The sequence below is a fragment of the Lycorma delicatula genome, chromosome 2, assembly GCF_047948215.1.
Source record: "Lycorma delicatula isolate Av1 chromosome 2, ASM4794821v1, whole genome shotgun sequence".
NCBI classification, from domain to species: Eukaryota; Metazoa; Arthropoda; class Insecta; order Hemiptera; family Fulgoridae; genus Lycorma; species Lycorma delicatula.
Window position 1 is genome coordinate 53,624,078 of NC_134456.1, and position 21,010 is coordinate 53,645,087.

The 21,010-nt window shown below is 27.9% G+C and overlaps 1 protein-coding gene across 1 annotated transcript in view; it reads left to right on the forward strand.

Annotated features, from left to right (window-relative positions):
* ab (BTB/POZ-zinc finger protein abrupt) overlaps positions 1–21,010 on the forward strand; it is a 123,899-nt gene that overhangs the window by 20,040 nt on the left and 82,849 nt on the right. Inside the window, exon 3 of the mRNA XM_075355313.1 lies at positions 15,861–16,058. Within this exon, the coding sequence (XP_075211428.1) occupies positions 15,861–16,058 (198 nt within the window). The remainder of the gene's footprint in view (positions 1–15,860; positions 16,059–21,010) is intronic.

Sequence of the window (21,010 nt, forward strand, 5' to 3'; positions counted from 1 at the left end):
CATTAAAAACCGTCCAAAATTATAAGAATTATAAGATGCCTTGTTATAATATGATGGTGATATCTACAGAGCAGCCTCCCTTCTCAAACCACACAATTCATTTCTGAGGTTGGTATGGAGATCGATCCAATAAGCTTCTAACCAAGGTAAAAGGGATTAAAAATAAAAGAAAGGATTTATTTAATAACAAAGGACTCTAAAAAACAAATTACCCATCATAAAGAGCGGTTCAAGTCCCCCTTCAAGCAGTAGGCATCCATTCTACCGATAATTGTTTGGAAGAATGGAGTGTCATTCAGGATTGGAGCAACACATGACTGATCACAATTTTTTAACTACCATTTGTAATAAATGTATAAATGCCTAAATATTGCTTTTCTTTATGAAAATAAAGTATAGGCTAGATTTCCTTAACAAAAATAACCTATATCCATCCTCAGTTTACTGTGTTTTGGTGTTCAATAGATGAACAATAAACTGTTCAGCCAAATTCCTGCTGAAATAGAGATCTTTCCATCTTCTACTTCTTATAAAAATTGAAGATCTTCAATCTTTAATTCTTGACATAAAATAGTAGCATATATCTGTATTGATAATTTTCTAAGTAACAAGTTTTGTTGTACTGATTTTTAATTATTTTATTTTAATTCTACTAAATAAACTTGTTTTTATCATCCTACCTTAGTTTTCTGTTAAAAAGGGTGATTGAGCAAATTGTTTAAATCACAGAGTGGCAAGGGGTAATGTCACAAAAACCAGTATTTGTGTGCTGGCTTTCGTTTACACTAGTCTTTAATTTCTTGTGAGGATCCAGCAATTTTTTCAAGTATTATTTAATTCACTTCATCTTCATTGGAGTGTTAATGCGTAATTTTGATCATTATAGCCTGATAAAGAGGAATTAACAATACATTGCATTCCAGTTTTTAGTATATAAATTATAGTTATTGTATTATATTTACCTATTTTAAATTAATATTGTTTTTTTACAATTACAAATGTTTCAGTTTATTTCCACAATTCACCGGAGTGGAATTGTGGAAATACTATTACCGTTGTATTATTTTCTGTTGTATATTAGTGGTAAATTACTTCGTATTATATAATTTAATTAGATTATTATTATTTTATAATAATGTTTGTAATATTTATATAGCATTTGTAATTGTCAGCAAAAATAATAATTTTTAAGAAAAAGGTGTAGGATATGTGCTACAAAGATTTGACCGTGTATTATGTCAATTGTTAAAAAGTACAGTAATTTTTGTAATTGATAAACCACTGAACAATATGATACAGTGTTAATTTTATTTTCTTTGGTTACAGATCAGAGTTTCATTTTAAAGCAAACAAATATCTAGTCATAAAAATTTACACCATTTTCCATAATATAATTTTACTAATAATAGAAGTTTAATGCTGATAATTATGAATCATACAGCCTAGTACTTTGTGACTGACCCACTGGATTGGTCTAGTAGGGAACACATCTTTGCAAATCAGCTGATTTCAAAGTTCCAATGTTCAAATCCTAGTAAAGGCAGTTACTTTTATGTGGATTTGAATACTAGATCGTGGATACCGGTGTTCTTTGGTGGTTGGATTTCACAATTAACCACAAATCTCCGAAATGGTCGACCTGAGACTGTACAAGACTACACTTCACTTACACTCAAATATATCATCCTCATTCATCCTATGAAGTCATACCTGACTGTGATTCCCCGAGGCTAAACAGGAAAAAAGATCTTAGTGTCTGAAAATCATAACTTTTAATTAATTATAACTAGCAGAACCGTCTTTGCATTATGCTTCGGCTTGCTTGAAAGAATATTATTATGCTTCTGTGGTCAGTTTTAATAAATTACCCTATAATCTAAAAGATCTTCCTACCTATTTAAAATTAAAAGATTTTTTTTTTAACTTACCCTTTTGTTGAGTAATTTGATTGACTAGTACTAATAATTAAATAAAAAAAAATATCTCCATCCTTTTTTTAACTTATTTATAATCAAATATTTTTCTGTTAATGCTTTTAAAATATTATTCTGTGCAGATTTTATTTCTTTTTTTTCACATTGTTACACCAATACTTTTTTTTGAGATGATGGAAGTCGACTGTTTTGGTCATTTTGCCTTATGAGATTGGAAATTTGTAGCGTATGAAAAATGGCATTATCATCCATTAACCATTTCTCTTATACATTAAGTTTGTATGCTTTGATGCTGCTGTAATTAAGATTTTTCCAAGTTTTCCTTCTTTCCAGGCAAATGCTGAAGCATTTGCTTTTTGTTATCTGTTGAATAGCATGTACCATTCCTTATGTGATGCATTAAATGTACTGATCTGTTTCAATTATGTATTTATTTAATATTTTTAGGATGAAAGCAACTTTTCAATTAAACAGATCATTTTATCAGTTAACAATTCATTATCCTCCTTTAGAAGCATTATTTCCATAATTAAAATTTGTATTATCCTCTACCTAAAATAAGTTCTTTTGAAATAACTTATTAAAATTGTATTTGAAATTCCTGGATGTTTGCTAAAAGGTAACCTGATATCACAGTACCTGATAAGGATATGTATCACCATATCCTTATCCTGGATAATTAAAAGGTGTGAAGTAATGTTAAAATTTGCTGGAGCCAAATTTAATAATCCTGTTTCTATGGATCACCAAACTTAAAAAAAGCTGTGTTGTTTCATGCATCCTGTTGGTTTTTATTAATAACTATTTGCCACAATTGTTAGTAATTCCTAAATGATAGCTTTGGTAAGAATAAGTAATAATAATAGTAAATTATCTAAATGTAATAAGTTTATTTAAAAATTTGAATTATGATTTGAAATTATTACTAATGTAAAATATGATTGTTAATAGTATGTACTAGCCATTTTCAGTTGACTGGTGAATGTGGTGGGAAAGCAGTCATTAAATAGAGAAATGTATATTTATTTGTTTGTTAAATAATTTGTGCATCTTGTTTAGTAATGTTAGCTTTCCATAGCTACTTTTAAAATGCAATGTAAACAAGTTAATTCCACAGAACAGCTGGTGGCTGCTTAGAATTATTTAATTTCAATTTTTGTAAATTGTTTGATACAGTAATGAACTATCAAATAATAATTAATTACTGAGATATTGAGACCAGTAAATACAAAAATTATTTAAATTATTACAATACGTAAATTATTCATAACGTACTTGTGCTGTAGATTCAATGCTTTTTTCTGATTTCCATTGTTTGGTGTATTTTCTTGTTCTAATTTGTAAATTCTTTATTATGTGTTTGAAAGTCCTTACCAAGACTGTAATTGTAACTCATGAATTTATTAGGACTCTTGTAATGAGTTTGAGATATAAATAAAAGTAACATATTTTTTTGAGTTGAAACTCGGTCTTTTGCAGTATCACAGAAGTGCTGATTGACACTGAACTTATTGGACAAAGGAAGCATAACTATAGGTTTAGTTCTTTACCATTGCATACTGGGACTTCAGTGATTTAAACTTATCCTGTATACTGGGTTGAAACAGTATGTATGTTATGTTATATCATGACCAAAAAGATTTTCATTAATTTACTGCTTTACACTGTGTTTATCAGCTTTTATTAAGGCTTTGATGTACTAAAGGTACTAGTCAGAGTTTATTCTCTGAGATTAAGTGTGTCCATTCTGTAGCTAATCTCATATAATAATTAGAGCGATCGTGTCACTTGTTACATTGAATATAACTTTCATTTTGTTGGGCTTGGCATCTTGATGTGTAGTAGTATGCATTCAGTTCTATGAAGAAAGTAACAGGAAACCACTTAACTACTAACTTTTCCTTGTAATCCTGGCATGAGCTGCTTTTTATTCTTGATGGTGGATGTGCAATTTTTTTGTAGTGACTTGTTATGTCTCGCGTAAGGTTTCCTACAACAGTTTGTTTTTTCATCGACAGACACTGGTTTTATTATAGGTGTGACTTATTCAAAATACAGGTCGGTCATTTACTTGATCTTTCATTATTTTTTTTTTTATTTTGATCATTATTATGAACTGATAGTGATTCATCATGATTCAATGTTATTCAACAATTTTTTACTCCAAAAAAATAAAATACGTAACCTTTAGGATCGTGTAGTGCTTGCTACATTTACAACTTCGATGTTAAAAAATCACAACACCTGACAAATTTATTGAACACTGACTGTGTCACACATAGTCGGAATAGGAAAAAAATGGAAATACTCCATAAGTGTAGAAGCACTAGCAGAAAATGAATATATAAAATAGACCAGCTGGGTTAAGATTGCAGCATCTGTTGTGTTTAATGCATTTTTGCTATGATTACAGTTAATATGCAATAAACCTTGCTATTTCTGTTCTTATCACAAGTAAAAATTATATTAGAGGAATAGAAAGATAGTGTAGTATTGGCATGGAAGTCTACTGCATTTTATACAGTGACTTCAGCTTATCATTATTCATGCAAATTTACTGCCTAGTTATGAATTGCTCAAATCAATTTTTTTTAATTAAAAAATATGAATTATTTGTATTAATAAAAGTAAATTGTAGTTAGCCAGTTAGATATAATTGTTATAAATCATATAACATTATATGATTTTATTGTAAGGAAAGGAATTTGTTATGTAAAGGTATATTCATTACTGTTGAAGGAAACAAGCAATGATTAAGAGATAAACCTGAATGCATTTTTATTTAGTTATATATATATTTTTTTATTTTTAAGTTATTACTATATTAAGGTTGCAGCGTAATTCAATTTTGCATCCAATTTTGTCCAGTATTCTGATGGAGCAAAAAATTTTGAAATTCTGTTTATAACAAGTTCATGATGTGATCCTTAAAAAGATTTTCTTTTTTTTATATTTGTATTTCCTTCAATCAAGCTACTGGATAAGTAATAAATAGTAGTCAGTCCATATTATAGATTTAAAAATTATATTAGAGGAGCAGAGAGATAATATTATTGTCATGAATATTAAATATTTTACTTCCTTTTATCCAATGACTTTTCAGTTTATTATTATTCATATTTCTGAAAGGGAATTAGCTGATCTCATCTAATAACAATTAGCCTCTAATGACATTACTGTAAAGGCTTTGTGTAGCGTAATATCATGCAATAGTTGATAATGCAGATGTATTGTGACTTTGAACATGAAAATATAATTGTCAATTTTTTTTTACTTTCTGTAATAAACAGATTTTATAGGATACCTTATTACCTAACTTTATAAATAAATAGATAAATGTATGCTATTCCATATATATGATACATATGTATAATATAGTATATTATGATTTTTTATTAAAAGAAAGATTAATATACTTGTCTGCCTGCACTGAATAAGGAAGTAAAACCAAAATTTATTAATGTAATTTTAGTTTTTGTCATGTTACTTACAACATTTTTTATTCATATTATTATTATTTTATACAAAAGAAGCTGAAATGATTCAGTCAGTTGTCTTGATTTTTATGTTTTAATTAGTACTATTCATCAAATTTTAAAAAGCATTAACACTGAGATGCACAGTAGTTCTTTTTACCTGGGACTGAAGTAGTGTTGGCACTGCTATTGTCCAGTACAGGGGATAGTCCTAACAGACTCTACGTAATAAGAAGCTTGTTGCCGGTCCGCAATCCATGCTCCAGCTATTTGTTAACTGTGTTTTCTAAACTTGATGAATAATATATTTTGTTACATTTAAAAATCCAGTTTTAAGAAAATTTGAATCATGAAATTTATCCTTCTTCCACCCTTAATGAAATTTTTTTTGCCATTTAGTTGTTCATGATGCATTTTACTGAAGTAATAGAAGGCAACAATTAAAATTCACAAATCTGTAACAGCTTCGCACAATCTTTTTTCTTTAAATTTCAGTCAGGGTCCTTGGTGTATAATTTCTTCATTTGTGTATGTTTCCTAATTACATATTAGTAGTTCAAAAGAGAAAAAATTGAAGTGTGTGTGTATTATAAATAAATTTTAGTAGAAACATATTTCTTAATATTTACATACTGTTGATATAACATTTTTTTTTTTACATGGCTACTTGGCTTACTTTTTTAATTCTGTGAAGGTATTTATTATGAAAATTATGTGAAAGTGAATAAAACATCACCTCTTAGAAAAAATAGATGAAATAAAATTAAAAATTTTTTAAAGTTTCAATACATCCCAAACGCTTGAAAGCAAGTACCACAAACACTGTTGCTGTATTCTAGCAACAGTGTTTGTGGTACATTGTTTAAAGTCATTTACATAAACAGGAAGGGAAAGGACAAAAACTTTGTCATGTGTAAAACCTCACAAAAAATTGTTACAAAATGTTAAGTTTAGATTTGGTGGCCAATGTATTGATGCCATGTTTTCTTCAGTTATATGGCCCAACCAACACCTTGGAAGGTGTTCTCCAGATAATTTTGAATTTCTTTTGTGCCGGTGAAGTCGATTTTTTATGAAGATGAAGTTCTCAGTATCTTTCTTGACTTGAGACATTAGTCGGTCAACCTCTCAAAGTAAATTTCTCTAGTTTCTGTGTGTTAGGGAAAAAACAATGATCAGTACACTTACTTTTCATAAGAAACAGCACAAAACAAGACTTCATGAAAGAAACACTTTCTCTGTCAACATGTTGCTGCATGTCCACACAGAAATTTTTACATAAACCTTTATCATCTTCACTTAAACTTGTACTAATCGTACTAACTATAATTTATAAAATGACATTTTCCATATGGAGTTTGCTTATTCTAAAATTTCTGAACTTGGAGTGTGTTGGTACATGGAACAAACATGGTCAACTTGTTCTGAGACAGATCTTCCAGAACTTTTATTTTTACACATAAACTCTGTTTTTGTAATTGCTTTATCCAGTCGATGGATTGCTTTATTGATTGATGGTCATTTACCATGCTTTGTTCTGAAACATCACTACTCATAGCTTGTTTTGGTTAATTTGAGCATACAAAAAGCTTTCTCCTTAGAAAACCCATATTGCCTTATTGATTATGCAACGTGATAATCAAATTGGTGTTAACAACAGTTGCACAGACTTAAAACAGCCATTATAAAACCATAATTACAGTCTTTATATATATATATATATATATAAGCTAAATTATTTATAAACCATCAAAAGTGTATTATTTTGTTTGTAATCACTCTGCACTGTACATCATTTCAGAGTAGGAGGTACGCTTGGAATCATCCCATACCCTTTAGATGAGTACACATTTTTCTTTACTTATTATAAGAGTGTAATAAGGAATGCTACAACATTACAATGTAGTGTTGTTATTTATAAATTTTAACTTCACTAGCTATACTATTCATTTTTTTTCTAGAAGGGCTAATAGTTTGTAAGTTTTATATACAGTATTGCTGAACCATAAAGTTGCAAATAATGCAGTTTACCATCTTACTAAAGCCAGGAACTTGTAATTTGGGTTTTTATTAGGATTATAATGAATGTTATTGTTTTTATAATTATAATATTATTATGCATATTACATCTATGTACTTGATTTACATCTATGTCTACTGGCCAAGAATTCTGGTTTTTTTTTCATTCCACTGTTATACTGACAACTCTGAATCATTTTCAATGTATATCCATTTGCCTTGCCATTCCTGTTTGTGTCTTTTTCTATTTTACCAATTATAGAAACAAGCAAGCAGAAATGAATGATCAATCATTACTTATTACATTGGTTACAGGTTTTAAAATTATTTTCATGGAGAAAATAAAAATCCTACAGAAATATTAATTTTTTTACAAATCCCTAATCAGTGTGGTTACTCAACGTTAAACTGATTATTTGGTTACTGATTGTTACAACTTTGTGGCATTAAATATTTTTAATCCAATTATGAAGCTTAAACAGGGCTTTTGTATGAACAAAAACATATTGTGTGCAGTAACTGGGAGATTTTCAATTTTTTGTTCTTGCAAACGAACATTTTTTTTACTCTCATTCTTATTTTTGTTCTCTTTTTTAAGAGTTTTTATTCCATGTATTATTGATATGAGTTGCTGTAATATTACCTCAAATTCTTTTACATTAACTTAAATTTCAAAATTTCAAGGTGATTAGTGTTAAATAGTATATCAGTATTTACCTTTTTTTTGTCTTCAGCCATTTGACTGATGTGATGCAACTCTCCAAGATTCCCGAACTAGTGCTAGTCATTTAATTTCCGTGTACCCCCTACAACTACATCCCTTACAATTTGTTTTACATGTTCCAAACATTGCCTGCCTCCAAAATTTTTCCCATTTACCTGTCCCTCCAATATCAAAAAGACTGTTCCAGGATACCTTAAGATGTGGCCTATAAGGTTGTCTCTTACTTTAGCTATTATCTTCCAAATGCTTCTTTTTTCATCAGATTGCCACATCTCTTCATCTGTCACTTTATCCACCCATCTGATTTTTAACATTTTCCTACAGCACCACATTTCAAAAGCTTCTAATCTTTGCTTATCAGGTACTCCAATTGTCCCAAGTTTCACTACCATATAAAGCTACAACATATACTTTCAAAAATGCTTTCCTGATGTATAAATTAATTTTTGATGTAAGAAAATTATATTTCTGACTGAAGGCTAGTTTTTATTTCGCCTGTGCTATTCGGCATTTTATATCGTTCCTGCTTCATCCATCTTTAGTAATTCTACTTCACAAATAAAATTCTTCTACCTCCATAATCTTTTCTTATGCGATTTTTATATTCAGTGGCCCATCTACTTTATTTCTACTAAATTTCATTACTTTCATTTTGTTCTTGTTTATTTTCATGTGATAGTTCTTGCATAGGACTTCATCCATGCCATTCATTGTTTCTTTTAAAACGTTTTACTCTCGGTTAGAATTACTATATCTTTAGCAAATCGTAGCGTCTTTATCTTTTCACCTTGTACTGTTACACCGAATCTAAACTGTTTTTAATATCATTAACGGCTAGATCTATGTAAAGATTAAAAAGTAACAGGTATAGGGAACATTCTTGTTAGACTCTCTTTTTCTTAACGGCTATTTTGTTTTTATGTTCTTTGATTATTATTGTTGAAGTTTGATTCCTGTAAATGTTAGCAATTGTTCTTCTATCTCTATACTTGAACCCTAAATTTTTTAAAATGCTTAACATTTTATTCCAGTCTACGTTATCAAATGCCTTTTCTAAGTCTATAAATGCCATATATGTTGGTTTGTTTGTCTTTAATCTTCCTTCTAGTATTAATCTGAGCGCTAAAATTCCTTCACTTGTCCCTATACATTTCCTAATACCTAATTGGTCTTCTCCTAACATTTCTTCCACTCGTCTCAATTCTTCTGTACAGAATTCTAGTTAGGATTTTTTATGCATGAGTAGTTAAGCTAATTGTTCTGAATTCTTCACATTTATCTGTTCCTGCTTTCTTTGGTATCATGACAATAACACTCTTTTTGAAGTCTGATGGAACTTTCCTGTTTTTGTAAATATTACCCACCTGTTTGTATAAATTTATCTATCACACTTCCTCATCTGCACTGCGCAGTAATTCTGCAGGTATACCATCCATCCCAGGAGCCTTTCTGCCATTCACATTCGTTAATGCTCTATTAAATTCAGATCTTAGTACTGTATCTCCCTTTTCATCTTCTTCGACTTTCTCTTCTTCCTCTATAACACCAGTTTCTAATTCATTTCCTCTATTCAATATATTTCACCCACCTAACAACCTTTTCTTTCGTATTATAAATCGATGTATCATCTTTATTTAACACATTATTAGATTTTCATTTATGTACCAAAAAATTCTCTTTAACTTTCCTGTATGCTCTGTATATTTTACCAATGATCATTTCTCTTTCCACTTCTGAACACTTTTCTTCAATCCACTCTTCTTTCACTAATTTGCTCTTCCTGTTTACAGTATTTCTTAATTGATAGTTCCTTTTACCTTCTTTATCACTAACCTTCTTATACTTTCTGCATTCATCCATCAGCTACAATATATCCACTGATATCCAATGTTTTCTACCAGACCTCTTTGTTCTTGTTTAAGTTTGCTTCTGCTAATTTAAGAATTTCCTGTTTCTCCCATTCTTCTATATTTTCTGCCTTATCGTTTTTACTCAGATCTCTTGTGATCTCCTCCTTAAAAAATCTTCATTATTTCCTCTTCCTCAAGTTTCTCTAAATTCCACCGATTCATCTGACACCTTTTCTTCAGGTTTTTAAACCCCAATCTACATTTCATTATCACTAAGTTATGGTCTGCTCCAGAATATGCTTTGCAGTTGAGAAGTTGATTTCTAAATCTTTGTTTAACCATGATATAATCTACCTGATACCTTGCAGTATCATCAGGCTTTTTCCATGTCTATATTCTTCTATTATGATTTTTAAACTGGGTGTTGGCAGTTATTAAATTATACTTCATGCAAAATTCAATTAGTTGGCCACCTCTGTCATTCCTTCTTCCCAGCCCATATTCACTCACAATATTTCCTTCCTTGCCTTTTCCGATGTTTGCATTCCTATCTCCAACTATTATTAAATTTTCATCCCTTTTTATGTGTTTAATTATTTTGTCAATTTCTTTGTATACACACTCTATCTCATCATCATGGGCACTTGTAAGCAAATAGATGTTAACAATTATTGTCGGCTGAGTTTTGATTTTATCTTTATTACAATGATTCTGTCGCTAAGCTTTTTGAATTGCTGTACTCTCTTCCCTGTCTTCTTGTTGATTATAAAACCTATTCCTACATCACCTTTATTTGACGCTGAGTTAATTCTAAAATCACTTGACCAGAAGTCGTTTTCCTCTTCCTACTGAACCTCACTAATTCCTACTACATTTACATTTAACCTAACCATTTCCCTCTTTAAATTTTCTAACCTACCAACCTTTTTTAAACTTCTAACATTCTACATTCCAATTCATAGAATATTTTAATTTTCTGGTGATTCCTTCATTAGTAGTCCCTATCCGGAGATCTGAATAGGGGACTAGTTTACCTCTGAAATATTTTACCGAGGAAGGCACCTCCATCTTTGTTACATGAAAATGCAGAAAGCCACATTTCCACTGCTTTCAGCTGCACAGTACTCAGAAGGTTGAGTGATGTTGACATAACCGTTTTAAGTCTTCCTGACGTACGCGCTTAACTGCTACTGAAAGAGCTGCTGCCCTCTTTCAGGAATCATTCCTTAGTTTGGCTCTCAATAGATATCACTCCGATATGGTTGTACTTTCGGTCCATCTATTTTACTTAAACAACTAAAACTTTTCAATTTTTAATTCCCTACTGGAATAATGGTTGTATTGTTTTAACCCTTCTTTTATTCTGTTGAATATCTTTCATTTTATGATTTATTTTTATGAAACCTGCCAACTAATAAACTTAATTTGCAAACAGTCATTCTTATTGCTGTTGTTTTCATTAAAATGTTAATAATGTAAACAAAAACTATTTCTTAAAATTATATTAATAATGTGGAGCAAAGTTGGCTATATTTTTAGGGGTCATTACCATATGCTTATGGATACCCTGACAAGAATCACTAGTTACTCCTGAAAACAGCAGAGCCATTCTCAAGAATAAAAGATTCCATGCCAAATGTGCTAGGGAAAGCAAATTGGTTTCCTGTTGCCTTTCCTGTATCAAATATACTATTGTATATTAACATTCCAAGCCTGTTAAGATACAGGTGATTTTCAAACCTACAAACCTATCTTCACTTTTTTCACAATAAGGACTTGTTAAGTAAACTTCAGATTAATTTTATTTAACATAGCCCATTGGTATATGTGTGTGTGTATATATATATATATATATATATATATATATAATATAAAAAAGTATAAATATAATTCGCTTACCAACAAATATTTGTATAGATTTACATCCTAGCGCTTTCAGAAAATTATTTCCATCTTCAGGGAAGTATCGTAACTAATTACACATATAATAATAATATTTTTAATATTAAATGAGTTAGATAAATAAAAAATATTTGTATCAGTATAACACAATTGATCATTAATTTACCACACTGACAAAATGCATTACGCATGACTTTATTTTAATAATTGACGATCAATTGTTATATTTATACTAATATTTTTTATTTGTCTAACTAATTTAATATGTGAAGTATTATTATTATTATGTGTGTAATTAGTTATGTCCCTGAAGATGGAAATAATTTTCCGAAAGTGCTAGGATGTAAATTTATACAAATATTTGTAGGGAAGCAGATTTATATTTATAATTTTTTATAAGTAAACTTCATTATTCAAAAGACTGTTTATTTACACTATATTTGTCATATAAGTACCACAGCCATTGGGCAGATACACATTCGTGTAACTAGATGGTCACTTATTAGATTATGATTTCCAGTGAAAACAACTGCAACCCACAGAATGTAAATCAGCAAAGTTTTAAGAATAAGAAAAGGAATTTATTTTAATATTAAAAAGGACAAGAAACTTTTTTTTAAACTTAGATTGGAATAATATAAAACAAATTAAAGATGAAAGTTCTACTGAATATTTTGTATTTTGAGTTAGTAGATTAGTAAAGAAACAAATAAGATTCATAAAATTATTAATAAAAAACACTTTGTTCTGTGTCGAACGTACATGACAATACTTTTATTTATCTGCCTACATTTATATAAATGCATTGGCTATTTTGTTTTAATAAAATGAGTATTATTTTTCATAATGTGTCATGGAAAGTATTTCAGTGAAATAACTTAATTAATCATTTATGTCACTTAAGGATACATAGGCTTACTATATATATATATTGTACATTATACCTTAAAAAGTTTAAATGTCTTGCTTGTTTTTATCAGATTACATAAATCGTTATGTGTCAACTTACACATTTTATTTGGGTGCGGTTAACCTTTACAAAAACAAAAACTAGACAGCCTGTTTTTGTATGTTACACAAAGAAATTATAAAACTAATAATTCTGTGAGATTATATGTAATATGTTTATTTCAAAAGTGTTATTATAATATTCGCAGTTTGTTAATATTTTGAATATGTTTTTTTATTTACTCATTTTGTTTAGCTTTTTAAATACATTTTCATTTAAAAAAAATATAATTGGCTTTCAAGCAAGTACAGTTGATGTCATGTGCAATTAAAATAACAGCTACATTTACAATGATTCATTAGCTACAAGTTTTGGAGATCACTGAAAAATAACTTATATAGGATTGTTTTGTTTATAACAAAAGTGAATTGCCAAAATTGGCCAAGGTGTGTTTCCTGGCAGTCAAATTCTGATTAAGATACCCCTCAAATTCTCTATATTAGGTATATGCAGGATAACATTTTTGTTAGCTGTAAGTCATTGCTTGTGTTAGCAGACTTTGTTATCACAAATCTCGTTGCCTAATAACAATGTTCTAGAAAATTGTGTAAGCTGATATTTAAAAATACGTCTCAAGTGCAGGGATATTTGTAGAAATTATACTTACATTGCTTGTTTCTTGAACGTGGGATTTGTTAGGATCTTATTAATATTACATTTACTTGAAGTGATTGTTGATTTGTAGTATAGAATACAAAATGAGTTATTCATTAAAGCAGTGCATTTTTATCCTAGAATGTTAGTTGTAAATGATTTCTTCTTACACGCATATAAACAAACTGTAACAGTTTATCTCCAAATATGTTACTTACATCAGTGTGACAGATAATTTTTTATAAAATATATGCTGTCATTTTTTTAAAAATTAAGAGACAAAGCAAAAAAATTATTATGAAAATAGATCAATTGAAATTTACTGATATCTCTTTCTCTATTTTGTTACTGGAACGTTAGCACATTCCACAAAATTTTTTTGGGCAAAAACATTTTGTGGAATTTTTTTAAAATTGTTCTGTAACTATTCCCAGTCAGATGTTTGAAATCATGTTCAAATAAGTTATGTGTCATCGTTTGTATCAAGAAATATGGAGCGTTGGTTTTTTTCTGTATGTGCTCACGTTTTTATTTTGAATGAAGCACTACCATGTAGCGAAAAAAATTTAACAGCTGTATAATAAATTATGTATTTTTTCCTGTTTAGCCTCCGGGAATCACCATCAGGCATTACTTCAGAGGTTGAGTGAGGATAATAAGTATGAGTGTAAGTGAAGTGTGGTCTTGTACAGTCTCAGGTTGACCATTACTGAGATGTGGTTAATTGAAACCCAACCACCAAAGAACACCGGTATTCACGATCTAGTATTCAAATCATATAATAAATTATATTGTGTACTGTAAACAGTATGTTGTTTACATTAACATTTATCATACTTATTTTTTTACATTTTGTTAAAAAAACTATTGTAGACCTAAGATTTTTTGAAATTTTATAAAAATAAATAAGTATAAATGTTAAGTACACAACATACTGTTTGTAGTACGTAATACAATTTATTATACAGTTGTTAGTTCTTGTCATTTTTTTTCATTTTGATTTTTCAGTATTGTAATGTCTTTATTATTCAATTTTTGTTTTTAAATATTTATCTAAAATTTTATATTTATGTTTTGGGAAATATTGGAAAAAAGCAAAACATTGGGGTAAAAGAGTTGTGTTAAAAAATCACAACTTAAGAAACAGCTAAACATGTTCAGAATTTTGAAGCTTTTCGTTGTAAGGTTTTTGTTGTTGTTAGTGCTTTAAATTCATGAACCTTATTTAACTGCAATTGGCAAAAATATTTAACAAAATCATGTGTAATGAAACATAAACCAAGTAATATTTTCACGGCGGGCCGTAGGCTTGCCTTTCCTCTAGTTTTGTTCGAAATAAAGTGTTTAAGATTTTAACTAACCTAATTTCCCAGTTACAAAGATAATATTAAAAAAGTTAATGGGACTACCTTGGAAATGTATAAATAATGGACAATTTAGGATTTTGGAAATGCTTAAACAGTAGAATCTATTTATTTTGTGAAGAATATAAACATGTATATTTTTTGTTGATAACACATAAAAAGTTAGATAGGTGAAAAAACTAAGCATTTCAGTCACATGTTTTAGAAATGTTTTGCTAATTTTACTGTCCCAAATATTTTTAGAAAAGTTCTGTTTACTCATTTTACACTTGCAAATTTATAATTTATTCTAAATGATTAAAAAGGAATTACGGAAATAAGTATATTACATATTCAGATTATTTATTTAATATGCAAACATACATAACTTAAAAAAAAAATTATTGCTTCTTTCATAATAAATGTTTTATTTGCTTTATAAGTATATTTTGAAATGATTTATAATAGGTTATTACCTATTATAAATTATACTTAATAGTTAATTGTGTATTAGTAATTTATAATTATTTATATATTGAAATAATTTATTTATAATAGTTTTGAAATTAATTTATAATTTATTTTTTAATTAACTGTTAGTAGAGTTATCTATGGATAGATTTTCTTGTTAATTTTTTATAAAAATAAATTTCAAATTACCATTAAAAATATAATGATAAAATAAATGAAAATATATACTTGAAATTATAGTACCTCAAATCAGGCTGTAAATTTGATAACTAGAGTGTGGTTGTTCAGTCTTTGATTGCCCAGACCTGATGCAACAGTGCTTACTGCATTGAAATATGTGGAGTACTGAAAATAATGAAAATGACTTCTTTAGGTTAAGGAAGGATATCTGATTAGTGTGGAGAGTGGAGCTACCCAGAATCCTTACATTCAGCAGTTATATGTACTGTTAACAGAGTGTGTGTTATTGGTAGTATTTGAAGAGAATTAATGTGAATTGTATAAATGTATCTATTTTTGTTCTTTTTATTTTTTTTAGGCGAACCCATGCCAACACCCTATAGTAATATTGAGAGATGTTAGAGAGCAAGATATGGAAGCATTGCTCAGGTTTATGTACAATGGTGAAGTACATATAGGACAAGAACAATTGACCGATTTCCTTAAGACTGCGCAAACATTACAAGTCCGTGGGCTCGCTGATGTCCCCACCAAAGATCATCAGAAACTTTTACCTGTCAGTATCTTTGTTCTTTGTGATAATGGTTAATTATTTATTTCATTTAAAGAATTATTTTACCTTTTATCTATATTATTTCATCCAGAAAGTATCACAATTCACTGTGCACAGATTTTATTAAAATATGGATATTGATAACATCTCATTTTTAGTAAAGGTTAGATTAGAAGTATGAAGCATTGAGTAATACAAACTTATTTTTCTGATATAATATACAAGTTCAGGGCCAAGCTCTGAAAAAGATGAGCTCCTGAAAAACATAGTACCTTCTTGAACAGTAACTTTTAAGTGTGTGGGTGCGTGCGCATACACACTGTATCATGAACTGCAATATATTCAAATAATATACAGTCTTTCGACTGCTGCCATGACACAATATGTCTAATTTAAATGATGTACTGAATGTTCTGTGATCTAATGTAGATTATTTAATGATCAGATGTGTTTTTTTGGCTATTAGAGATAGATGGGTAAAACATAATATATCTCATGTACTTGAATCTCAAAATCTGGAAGGATTTTAAATTGTGAAAATGACATAAACCAGTGGGTATTCTATAATCAGTTTTTTACACAGTTGCCTCCTATAAGTGGGATACTTTTGTAGTCTTGCTTGCATGAAGGATTTTTATGTCCCTAATAGTAGTTTTACTTAAGGTATCCATCTATTGTAAAACTTCTTAATGAATTAGATTTCTGTAATTAAAAATTATCTTGGCAGTTTCTTGTGTTAGTTTTATCATTGAAAAGGTACACAGTGATTTTTGAAACCCTCTAAATTAAAATATGACTGGAAGTTGTTTGAATATATCATAATTTATTTTCATCCAATATTTTAAATTGATGAGAAAAATTGTACTATGAAGTTGTAATCTTTATACTGTATTACTATTATCTGCATAAGCTGTTTTCAACTTATTAATAATATTATGTTATAACTTTCTTTATATTTAATAAGTGTATTATCCATTATATATAAATAGATGATTTCATTGTAGTCAAGGGTTACACTATGTAATCAAAAATTTAACATGTTGTAACAATTTTAAAGCTTTACCTCTTATAATACAATGTATTACCATTGTTCTTTTACTTATAAACATTTAAAAACTTATTTAATGTTTTGTTTAACATCAAGAATTACTTCAATTTATCTTAAAAAATCTAAAGTTTTTCCATCATTTTTTTTCAAGTTAATCTTTGTAATTTTTTCTTAACATCTAAGAACTGAATTTTAAAATATTAAATTATTAATATTTAAAATATTAGGTAACCATACTAGTTTAATGATATGCTAGTTGAATGCCTTATCTCAAAGTTTAATTACTTCTGATCAGAATGTGAGAATTGTGCTGGAAGTAATTATATTAAAATTTCTTAGCCATTATTTTACTTTCTATTAAATCCTAAAAGTAATGGTATGATTCATTTATATTAAGAAAAATACCTCATTTAAGTACTAATTCTCTTTGACTAGATTAGTATAATGTGATTAATATTTTGCCCTTTTTTTTGGAACTGTTTTTCTAATGTTTTCATGGCTCAAAGTGAGATAAAACTGTACATTCGAAAACTATATTTTATCAGAATCTGTTTGCTTCTCTTATTTCGGAAAAACAGGATTATGAAATATTTGGATATCAGTTAAAAAGGTTTTTAAAGGTTTTTTTTTTTTATAAAATGTATAAAGATTTTTAAAGTTTCTTTTTTATTTATAAAATTTATAATGTTCACTTCACTGTTACAGAAAATTCCATTAGACACATTATTGTCTTTATATATTATTGTAAGATATAAAAAAATGAACACAAGGACTTCAAAGGCATCTAAAATGTTACCACTTGTTTTCCAGTCGTTACTACTTGTTTTTAATATAATTTGGGTGTAATAATAATAATAATAACAATGATAATAATAATAATCTAATAATAAATACAGCATATGAAGAAAAATCTGACATTTTTAATTAATGTTTCTTTTTTTTATTGCTGCATATTATTTTTAATTTTATCTAAACATATTTATTTTTAAATATTTCAGAGTAATAAAAAAATATATAATTAAGATACTGTAATTATTGTATGTACAGATTGATTATGTAAATATGCGTAGAATTATTATTATAATAAAACTTCTTTTTTATTGATTTGATAATTATTTTATCTTAAACATTTATCTTCTTTATATTGTTTTATATATATATATATATATACACACTGATCTTATTACAGTTGGCCCATAAGTATTTATATAAAATAAATATTATTAATTATTATTATTGCATAAAATTTTTAAATGCGTTAACTTTAATATTATGTTTAGTTTCTATCCAGTAATTATCTGTTAATATTTCAGATCTGTTTGTTTTTGCATCTAAAACTATATATTTAAGAAAAAAATTATTCTGAAATAGTTTTAAAAATAGAATTCATTTTTAAGAAGCAATTTAAAAAAAGTTTACTTAACCTGTTTATCTTGGATTGTCTTTATTAACAATTGTTAATAAAATATATGTCTTCTTGCATAATAAAAACACTGATCATTTAAATAACTGATCATTAACATAAAAACAATTTTTATTTTAGTTGATTAACAAAAGGAAACATTCTTCTTATCTTGGATTGTCTTGTACAATTGTTAATAAAATATATTTCTTCTTGCATAATAAAAACACTGATCATTTAAATAACTGATTATTAACATAAAAACAATTTTTATTTAGTTGATTAACAAAAGGAAACATTCTTCAGTAAAATGTTAGAATAAACTCCCAACATTATTGGCTAAAATTCATTAGTTTCATTTTTAGTGGTATTTATTTTATACACTATATATTCTTGAGGACAGCTGACTTTTAAAAAAAAACTTTTTTATTTGTACATTGTGTTTGTTAATTATTCTTTTTATCTTATGGTGGTTTGTAATGGATTTATTCTTTTGCCTCTACGAATTCTTTCTTTCTATATGCTTCTTATATGTCCAATTCATCTCCTTAACTGTGATTTACACCAGATGAAATTTATAAACTTATCTCGCCTATTTTCACCATAAGCTAATTTTTAAAAACTTAACTCTTCTGCTTCATCCAACTTTGTTGCTCCTTCTTTATTGTTATCCATGTCTTGATAGCATTACACTATTAATACTTAAATTTTCCTTTAACCTGTTTTCTTCTATTCTTCGCCTAATTTTTCTATTTTATTTTTATTCTTCTATTCTTCACTTAATTACTTTCAATTATTTTTGTAATTTTTATTATTATTTGGTATTTGTTATCAGATCTCATTTGCAATTACTTTTAATGAGTTTAATTATCAATAAATTTAATAGAAAAGATTGTATTTTAAACGTAGTAAATTTTTAAACTGCGAGATAATACTAATCTTTTGTAATGGCAAAAATTAATATAAAGAAGTTTAAAAATTGTTCTTTTATTTATTTATTTATTTTTCAAAAATTCATTGTAGTTATTTTTAAAATTCATATACTCTTTACATTTCATTTTAGATATTGTCACTTGTTTGCGTTTCAACAAGGATATTGAGAGATTACAGATGAAAAAGATTCCTTATAAATACAATTTATTATTTAAAAAAATGTAAAACAAAATAAATAATAAAAATAAATATATAATATAGTAATTCAAATTAAAAACAAGATTGATTTAATAACAATTAAATTATAAATACCAAACTATAGTCCGATTTACTGAAAACTTTATAATGCCTTAACAGAAACTTATGTTGAATCAGTAATAAGATAATGTAGAAAAATCTAAATTCAGTTACTACAAGTATTATTTACTTTTACTGTTTATAAAAGTACTACCCTACACTTTCAGAATGAATAGAATTCTGTCACTTTCACACCTGTTCACAAATAACTCGCCGAACAGCTTCTTTTTTCCAATCACTGTCCAAAATGGAATACTCGTGACACACCCCTTAGTTGCTGCCACCATACAGTTACTGTCACTGCTGTTAGATGCTGCACTGAACTCTCTTTTTTTTTTTTTTTTTATTTAACCTCTGGAACCATCCTTCAGAGGATGATATTTATGAATGTCAATGAAGTGTAGTTTTGTACAGTCTCAGGTCGACCATTCCTGAGATCTGTGGTTAATTGAAACCCAACCACCAAAGAGTACTGGTATCCACGATCTAGTATTCAAATTTGTTTAAAAGTAACTGCCTTTACTAAGATTTGAACCTTAAAACTCTCAACTTCAAAATCAGCTGATTTGCAATGATGAGTTAGTTAACCACTAGACTAGTTCGTTGGGCTAGATGCTGCACTGAATTCATACTTGCAAAATTACTGACCGTGTTTGCTGGTCCCTGGCTGTATTTATACCTCTTGGCCTGCAGAACTATGTATTACCCGACCTGTCCTTTTGCTTGTTCAAGCTTAATAATTTCTATTGTATGCACCTTCTACATTTTTCTATAAGTCCTGTTCTTGAAAGAATCCTATATACTGATCCCATTGCAATATATTTATACTTTATTAGTTCTTTAGAGGTTACATATTTTTCAAAACTAACCTGGCTCAGCCTGATTATCAATTTACTATTTTACTAATTACTAACATCGAAACTATTGTAAGATTGCAAACAAATAATTTTTTTTCAATTTGATCATTTGGAACAATATGAGATCTTGAACCGATTTCTTAAATTATCAGAATAAACTTGAACAAACCCACTACAAAAACTATATACTGAAATAACATATATCACCTCCTGTCAGAATGCCAAATCAATCTCCAAAAATAAACCAGGAAATAATAATTAAAAAAAATTATATATCCATATATATATATATATATATATATATATATATATATAATAAATTTTATTAATAAAACTAATTTACATTTTTTTTTAATTTGTAAGCGGGAATTATTGTATGTGGTTAGGTTGAAATAAAAATAAAAAATAATTTTTGTTT